Consider the following 9,744-nt stretch of genomic DNA (forward strand, 5'->3'; position numbering starts at 1 on the left):
GAGAAGGTCTTGACTATTTTGATACATACTCTCCAGTTACAAGAATTACATCCATACGAACGTTAGTAGCGTTAGCTGCAGTTTATGGTCTTGAAATTCATCAAATGGATGTTAAGACGGCCTTCTTAAATGGAGAGTTGGAGGAAGAAATTTACATGGAACAACCTGAAGGGTTTGTGGTTCCAGGTAAAGAAAAGAAGGTCTGTAGACTTGTTAAGTCCCTTTACGGATTAAAACAAGCACCCAAACAATGGCATGCTAAATTTGACCAAACAATGTTGTCAAATGGATTTAAGATAAATGAATGTGATAAATGTGTGTACATTAAAAATGTTCCAAATCACATAGTCATTGTTTGCTTATATGTGGATGATATGCTCATAAAGAGTAATGACATTGCCAACATAAATGCTACTAAGCGTATGCTAACTAACAAGTTTGATATGAAAGACTTGGGAGTTGCTAATTTAATTCTGGGAATTAAGATCCATAAGACTTCTCAAGGTCTGGCATTGTCACAATCTCATTATATTAAGACAGTACTTGAAAAATTCAAGCACTTGGGTTTTAAAGTTGCAAAGACTCCAATTGACGTGAATCTTGCATTAGCAAAGAACAAAGGCCAAAGCATATCACAATTGGATTATGCTCGTGTGTTGGGTTGCTTAATGTACATCATGAATTGTACACGACCAGATATAGCTTGTGCTATAAGTAAATTAAGTCGATATACGAGCAATCCAGGTCAATCTCATTGGATGGCCATGAAATGAGTTTTGGGGTATTTAGTACATACCCAAGACTTTGCTTTGCACTACAGTAAATATCCTGCGGTCATTGGGGGATACTGTGATGCAAATTGGATCACCGGATCAACTGATTCCAAGTCCACAAGTGGATATGTATTCACTATTGGTCGAGCAGCGGTATCTTGGAAGTCGTCCAAACAAACTTGTATTGCCCGCTTTACAATGGAGGCTGAATTCATAGCCTTGGATAAAGCCGGTGAAGAAGCTGAATGGCTCCGGAATTTCTTGGAAGATATTCCATTTTGGCCCAAACTGTTGGCACCAATATACATACATTGCGATAGTCAAGCGGTGAAGGGCTGGGAGCGTTATGTATAACGGTAAATCTCGTCATATACGACGAAGACATAAAACCGTTAGACAATTACTCTCTAGAGGAATTATCACGATTGACTATGTAAAGTCAAGTGATAATGTGTCGGATCCACTTACAAAAGGCCTAACTAGAGAGGTAGTTGAGAAGTCATCAAGGGGAATGTGACTGTGGCCGAGAACAAGTCATAGTGGCTGTAACTCTACCTAGAAGACTGGAGATCCCAAGATCTAGGTTCAAGGAGATCAAACAAAGTCATTAATGGCGGTTCAACATTGTCAACTAAACTTTTGGTCCATTCTTGTGATGAGACAATGTTCAGTACCAAGGATAAAGCATTAAGGCTTTTTAATGATTTCTAAATTTGATACGGGGTATATCAAATAGTGTATCTACGGGATGACACATTTAGGAATCACCTATGTAAGTCTGAAGTGTTAGCCGCTTCAAGGAGAACTTCGTAAGGCCAGTTCTCTACGCACTTATGAAACCAGGCGGTGTTCATGGCTGAAACGAACACAACAATGAGAACCAAAGACGGTTAAGGGTTGGTTGTGTGACATGTGGTTGTCAAGGTATACACCAAAGTTCGACGGTTCAAAGATATCAAATCTACTGATTGATCGAGTATATCCGAATAAGTTCACTACGGAAAGTTCAAAGGGAAACCTACTTATCCAGATGCAATTAATCCTTGCTTGCGAATCACACAGTTTTTCATGCATACTTCCGTGATATAGCCATTCCCCATTCATGTGGGGGATTGTTGGTTTTTTTATGTATTTAAGTAATATATAAATATTTAAAGGAGGGTGAATGGGAAATGGAGGGAAATGAAATTTTGAGTGAAATTTTAAGTTTCCTCCCTTGGCAAATGGACATTGTCCCATATTGGAAGAGGAAGAGGTTTTTTATGGGTATATAAGCAATTTCTCTTCTTCTAGCTCTTAAAGAGTTGAGAAGAAGGCAAGTCTCGCGCCGTCCTCGTCGTCGCTCGCTCGGCTCGGCTTCGGCTTCGGATTTGGATTCGGATTTAGTCAAATGATCGATTGATTGATTAACTTTTTGGACCAAATTTATTTGTTAATAGTAAAATATTAACAGAAATGTTATTAAATATTTGTTTTAATAACAGAATATTAATATTAAATCTACGAAAAAGGGTCAACACTATCCCTATTGTTTGGTAAATGGTTTACATTTACCCTCCGTCCATCTATCAGTCCAAAAACCACACTATATCCACCTATCAGTCCAAAAATGCACACCACATTATTTTTATTAATAAAATTATCCCTAAGTTTAACGGCAAAGCAGGTGAGCCCCACTTTTGATGCGTTGATACTGTTTTATTCGGCCACGTGGCTTTTTGCTTCAATTAGCATATCCGAATATAGTATATTTGACCCGCCCAAATTAATTTCTTCCCCGAATTAATTTATACTCTTCTCCTTCATCTCCTCTCATCCATTTCTTTAGCACAGAGGTACTTTTTTTGTCTTCTGTTCTTCAATTTATTCAAATAGATCTAGCAGAAATTTGCCTTTTGTACTAGTAATTGTGGCACCATTATTTGCTTTTTCTGTTTAATTTTTATTTTGGGACATTTGCAGAAGGCTAGCACACAAGCAATATTTCAATCAAGAAAGGGATTCTTAATTCATTAGTTTCTTTCGCCACAACACAATACATTCACCCACAAATTTTGCAAGTGAATATTGAGCATATGAAACAATTTTGGTAAGGAACAATAAAAGATATCCTGGCTAAAATTCAATTGATTTCTTGCAGAACATCTCACTGGTCCATCTACAAATACCAGTTGTAAACTAGTCTTTCCTATCAAAGCTGTAACTAAAATTTAAAAAACATAATGAAATCTCAACTACAGTGATGATGCGGCAGTTGTACTTCATCCGCTTCTGAGCACACCCATGGGGCTTCTTCTTCTTGTCTTAGTTTGCTACTTCAGGGTTTTCCCTCTCACTTTCCCGCACGAGCTAGTGATCAGTAAACCTTTCCCATGGTTGATTTCTGGTTGTTTGCCGATGGAGAAGTTGGAAGGGTTTGGAGCTGTGAAGGTCAGAATGAAAAAGATGAAGACTTAATTGATTTGGGCGAGTCAAATAGCGGGGCGGGTATGTATTATATCCGAATATATTAAATGGTTTATAATATGCCACGTGGCCCAATAAAAATATGCCACCTCATTAAATAGCAGACCCACAGGTTTTGCAATTAGTTGCAGGGGTAATTTTGTTAATATAATTAACGTCCTGTGCTTTTTTGGACGAATAGGTGGACGGGGGACATCTATAAACCATTTAGTAAACGATAGGGGTAGTTTAGGTCCTTTTCCGTTAAATCTAATCTGTTTTTCTGTTTTGGTAACAGAAAAGTAACTACCCTCTTCAATTTTTCCTCTTTATTTTCCCTCTTTATTGTTGAGTAAATGGCCATTTATGTAATGGCATTTATGCTATGGCCGTTTTGCATAAACAGCCATTCTGAAGAGTTGCACCTCTTCAGATTTCAGCCCAACTTTGGCTATAAATACAATACTATTCTGCTCAGAATTTCACTACGATTTTCTGAGTTTTCTCTCCTTCTTCTGCATACTTTTAGCATCAAACAAAGCAAAAGTAAGTGTGATTTGGTACCGAACTTTGTGTTCGCTGAAACACTGAGTTTGAAGTACCACTAGACCAGTGTGTAATTCGTTCTATCCTGGGAGGAAATAATCCATAACCTTGGGTACTAGAAGGGGATTAAATTCCTTAAGGAAACATTGTGAATTCAGTGAGCTCGAATTGGTTTTCTGTCATTTCTGTTTATGTTCATTTCTGTTTATATTCATTTATATTTTCAGAATTATATTACAAATACAGTATACTAACAACAACAACATACCCATTGAAAACCCACAAAGCGGGGTCTCGGGAGCAGGTAGTTTGTACGCAAACCTTACCTCTACTTTGGGAGGTAGAGAGATGGTTTCAGAAAGACCCTCGGCTCAAGAAAAAGCATGGCAAAACAAAAGTTAAAAAAGGACAATCACTTCAATGCAGTATGAAAAGTAAAATAACGAAAGCAAATAAATCATGATAAAGCAGCCTAAAAAGGAATAGTAGCTATCACAGATAAATAAGATAATTGAAGTACAAGAAACAATAAATAGTAGCAGAAATTAAAGGGTAAGAAACTATAGAGCAAGATAAATTGATACAATGATATCGAAAAGTGCTTCATTGCATTCAATATAATGATTGCTTGTCGTAATGCTTTGAAGAAGACAATTTGTAAGTCGCGGTAAGTTGCCGTTTGAGACTCTTTTCAATGTTGAGAATAAGAATAGTAAAAGAGAGAATGAAAAAGGTAAATATATAAATAATAATGTGGGCCCATATTAGTTGTTAGGATATAAATGATAAAAAAATAGTTATCCTACACATGTAATGAAATAATTCATCAAAATTATTCCATTCTCTAATTAGTACAACAATCCTCACACTAAAGTTATTGTACTTTTGCTCCAAAAATTCTTTTTAAATTTAAATGTACACATATTTTTTTAATAATAAATATACAATATATCTTTAAGGAAAAAAACGGAACCGCAAAAAAATTGAGGCCCGAGCAATTTCTTTACTGGCCTTATAGTCGAGCCACTTTCATATCACTCGATTAGGAAGAAGTTTCTCAAGTTAGGAGTCCTTCCAAAGACACACAAATAAAGATATATTATATCTACACTAGATATATTTTATTTATATGGTGGATCGTTAATTTGACTTGTATGCCTCAATGCATATAGAAAAACGTCTGACTAATTATCAGATTCTTCAACAAATACTTGTTCACACTAGTCACCTAATTTTTTTATCCATAATAGTTCTTTATCTGAGTGGAAATTAACCCAACCCATCAATCTATCTACTTCTTGGCTCATGTCAAATGTGAAACACGAACACCCCAACTATATAGCTTTAGACTTTATTTTTTTATGTCTTTTATCTTTTAAAAGTTACTTTTGATGAATAGTCAAAGGTAATAAGTAAAAGAGGAGTGAGCCTTTGATTGAAATAAAACTTTACACCAATATGGTGAATGGTGGAGTTACAACCTTTCTTTTTTCTAGGAATCTTATATTCAAATTTTACTCGTCCGACAAATTCAGATTCACGTTAAGTAAGTCCTAGTAAAAAAAAAGCGCCAAAGTACAAGACTTGAATCCGAAAGCTCTAAAACTATAACCTTTTGATCTTCCTATAGACGTTGTTGGTTCTATAATATTTGAGATCCTAAAATAGGTTCTGTTTTGTAATTCAATCTTTTACATAGTAAGAAAGAATATGCTACCTTGTCCTTCTAGAGAATCTTCACTTTTTTTACCCCAACAATTATTTTAAAAAACGAAAAGATGATCATCAACAATCTAGAGTGAACTTCGACCTACTGCATAAGTGGATATGTCAAACACTCAGCCAAAAATTAGCATCTATAAAATGCAGCAAATTAATTTGCTAATCATCAATCTCATTCTAAAGTCTTGTTTATACTTCAATATTCTTCCTAAGATGGCCTTTTATTCGCGACTCGATAGTAGTTTCTACTTGTCTTTGTTAGTGTTTTCACTAATTAGACTCTCTTCGGCACAATTGTCTTCGGACTACTATGAGAAATCTTGTCCAAAAGCTATTTATACAATTAAAAACACAGTGACAAATGCTGTGGCGAAAGAGCGTCGAATGGGGGCCTCTTTGCTCCGTCTTCATTTCCACGATTGCTTTGTTAATGCATGTTTCTCTCTAATATTTTGGCTTTTGGTTTGCTTTTGTATATTTCTTGTGCATGCGCAGATTATCTGTTACATAGATTGTTTCAATATTCAATTTATTATATTTAAACTAGTATGTGCAGACCTGAATTAACGAACTATTTCAGAATATAAGAAAATTTCGTTAAATTCGGCCCAATTTATGTGTGAATTGCATTTTTCCACATTATATTCTATAATTAAATTATAGGAAAAGAAGGAATTACCAAGGGCTGTCACATGCATTTGTAGAAGTTACAGTAGGGATTTTTTACACGTGAGCTAAAACTAGTAGTAACATATGAGACTAATGCACTGGATGTACGAAGTATGAATTTGTTTCTATCTTGCCCAAGTAGGATTATCATTTCATATGTTATTTATTTATTTTGAAATATTGGGGTCATTTGATACTTATCACAGCACATTCGTCTTGTTTAACCAAAAATAATAAGAATTATGTAGAAGCAGAGAATTAATAAGACTATACGAGTGAGCTGGCCTGTTGCAACGATATTTTCTTTTTATACAGACTATCATGGCTAATATTCATATGACACTGAAAATATCATCTTAATTATTTATGAATGAAGATTTACCAAGTAAAAAAGGGTTAAGAATTAAAAAGTAGGAATATCTATTTTTGACAGGGATGTGATGGATCGATACTACTGGATGATACTTCGGATTTCACTGGAGAGAAGACAGCAAAACCAAATTCGAATTCATTGAGAGGTTTTGATTTGATTGATACTATGAAGTCTCAAGTAGAGAAATTATGTCCTGGAATTGTTTCTTGTGCAGATGTTATAGCTATAGCAGCACGAGACTCTGTTGCGATAGTAAGTACTTTAATCTCTATCTTCCTTCTCCTAAACAATTTTATAATTTCTTCTATTCAATTTCAACATCAACAAGTTTATGATTTCTTCTATTCAATTTCAACATCCTTAAGGATTTGGGACGGTATATAATCAGTATATAATTTTCGTAATTCGGCTAGAAAAAATATACGGTAAATCTAGCTGGCTATTTGTGTAAAGATCCTTGGGTTTTTTTCACTTTTAGCCCACGCCAGAAACTATTTATATTTGGTACCGAAAAAAGTGTATATAATTTTTATATATAACATACAAAATGTATATATACACAAATATATATATATATATATATATATATATATATATACATATATATATATATATATATGTATGTATGTACGTACGTACATATGTATGTCGATTATTTTTATTTAAACGATTGGAAGAACAACTATTTAGATTAATTCTTCTTTCTCTTTTAAATCCTTCATGTTGGCTGGCTAATGTACTTGACTTTGCCGAATGCCCAAACGGAGCTCACACATTGTAGAAACGGATTCTTAAAAATCAGATAGGTAATTTCGAAAATTACTACTCTCCGTTTCATTTTATATACCATTTTGACGAAGCACGAAGTTTAGAAAACATAAAAAATATTATTGCATAGTAAAAGTACTTTCAATATTGTGTTTTGAAACATGCTGTAGAACTTTTTTATGATATAAAAAGGTGATTATTTTAATAGAATAAAAAGGAAAGACTATCATATAAAATATAAAATACTACTACTAGAAAACTGCCTAAAACCGTCTAGAAATACCGACCGAAATCGGTCGAAAATCTGAAAACACTTTTTAAACGCTTGGTCAAATACTAATTTCGGCTTAAAAGTATTTTTTTTAATTAATTAATCAAATATAAACTATTTCTGACAAAAAGTATTTTTTAAAAAATAAGTTAATTTTAGAAACTTGGCCAAAAGGCTATAAGATGTCCTTTAATTGGTTTTTGTGTCCGTGTTTCCGAGTAGAGTGTTCTTCTTAATGTCAGTCACACTTCACGTACGTTTTACAAATGTGAGAACCGCTTTTGGTCCCAACATTGGGAAAATTAATTTTAGCATGCGTGATATTTAATCAATCACGTCTAATCTGCACGACCCAAAATCCATCAGTCGTGATGGCACCTAACCTATTCCGCAGGGTAAGCCAATTAAAGCTATCCAGTTTCAATAATCTTATTAAGTCGATTAAACAAAAATAACTTTACTGAATTCTATATACATCCCAAGGACTGGTAGTATAAATCATGAGCTTTTAAGAATAGAGTTTACAAATCGAAAATGAAAGAAATACATAGTATGTTTGAAAAGTACATAAACAGAGTTTTATAAGCTATGGCTACCCCAAACGTAGGAGGCAGCTACAACAGGGATGCCTGTACATCTTCAAGTCCCGCAACCATCGAGCACAACAACAATAGCAACCGAACATCTGCACATAATGTGCAGAAGTGTAGTATCAGTATGTCACGACCCTAAACCCAGACCCGGTCGTGATGGCGCCTCTCGTGAAGACAAAGGCCAGCCGACACATTTCCAATTCGAAGTTAAACAGCTAAACAGCAATACAACAGGCTAAAACATGATTTAATAATGCTAAACAGCGGATAATATCATAACAATGCGGAAGTACAACCCAAACGCAGCCCAAACCGGGGTGTCACTAGTCATGAGCATTTACTAAGTCTAAATACAACTGACAAGGTCTAAAGTGTACTCAGTACAATCTAATAGAATGAAGAGAGAGAAAAGCAGTGCTGCGGACGTCGGCAACTACCTTGCTAACTCCACTAACAACTGCCACCAAGCTCAGAAAATACCTGAATCTGCACACAAGGTGCAGGGAGTAAAATGAGTACCGCCAACTCAGTGAGTAATAATCATAACTAAAGTCTGAATGGTAAGAAATCACGAAAAAAGAGCATCAACATGCTGTATAGAAGCAGTTCAAAAACCAGTAAGAAAGCAATGAAGCTGTAAAATCCCTTAAACCATTGTAGCTCAGTTTAAACTTCTTTGAAAATGACTTTTTTCAACAGTTGTGCAAATGAATGCAGAACAACTAGTGCAGATAAGCACAAAAATTCGCCCCTCGGGCACAAATACACAATCAAACAGGTAACTGACAGGCAAATAAGAAAGATAAGCACATAAGGTTCGCCCCTCGGGCACAATGTCAACAAATCCACCCCTCGGGCAATATCTCAGAACAGTACCAGCCCCTCGGGCAATCACATAGAACCATACCAGCCCCTCGGGCTATATCTCACATCACAATGGATACCGCGCTCACTGGGGGTGTGCAGACTCCTGGAGGGGCCCCTTACGGACCAAGCGCAATATCAAGCTATCACGACCCGGATTTCTCCACCCTCGGGGGTCGTGATGGCGCCTACTCGTAGAAGTTAGGCAAGCCAAAAATCATAAACTCCTACCTATTTCATTCTAAATCCTTTTATCTATCATAACAAGAAGCGTTAAATATTTAAATGACAGCGGAATATGAAATTAAAGCGGAAGACTTAAATTAAATAAGCTGCACAATAATGCGGAATTCAACATGTGCCTCTACCCAAGATCTGGTGTTACATCATCCACGGACTACTAAGAGTACTAAATACAATCGTTTGAAAGAAATATAACACTGTTCGTCTCGAAAACATGAGATAACAGAATGAAATATACGATGGAGGAGACGCAGGGCCTGCGGACACGTGCAAGGCTACCTCGGAGTCTCGGTGGACTGACGGCTGGCTCCCGAGCTATTGCTGCTGTCCGGGACCTGGGTCTGTGCAAAAGAGCACAGAGTGTAGTATCAGCACAACCGACCCCATGTGCTGGTAAATGCCTAGCCTAACCTCGGCGAAGTAGTGACGAGGCTAGACAGGACTACCACATAAACCTGTACAGTTATATATATATAT

At 35.8% G+C, this 9,744-nt stretch overlaps 1 protein-coding gene across 1 annotated transcript in view; it reads left to right on the forward strand.

Moving 5' to 3' along the window:
* LOC109234612 (cationic peroxidase 1-like) overlaps positions 5,640–9,744 on the forward strand; it is a 24,756-nt gene continuing 20,651 nt past the window's right edge. Inside the window, exons 1-2 of the mRNA XM_019400670.1 lie at positions 5,640–5,918; positions 6,589–6,780. Coding sequence (XP_019256215.1) covers positions 5,700–5,918; positions 6,589–6,780 — 411 coding nt within the window. The 5' untranslated portion in view covers positions 5,640–5,699. The remainder of the gene's footprint in view (positions 5,919–6,588; positions 6,781–9,744) is intronic.

This window comes from Nicotiana attenuata, chromosome 11 (assembly GCF_001879085.1).
Source record: "Nicotiana attenuata strain UT chromosome 11, NIATTr2, whole genome shotgun sequence".
NCBI classification, from domain to species: Eukaryota; Viridiplantae; Streptophyta; class Magnoliopsida; order Solanales; family Solanaceae; genus Nicotiana; species Nicotiana attenuata.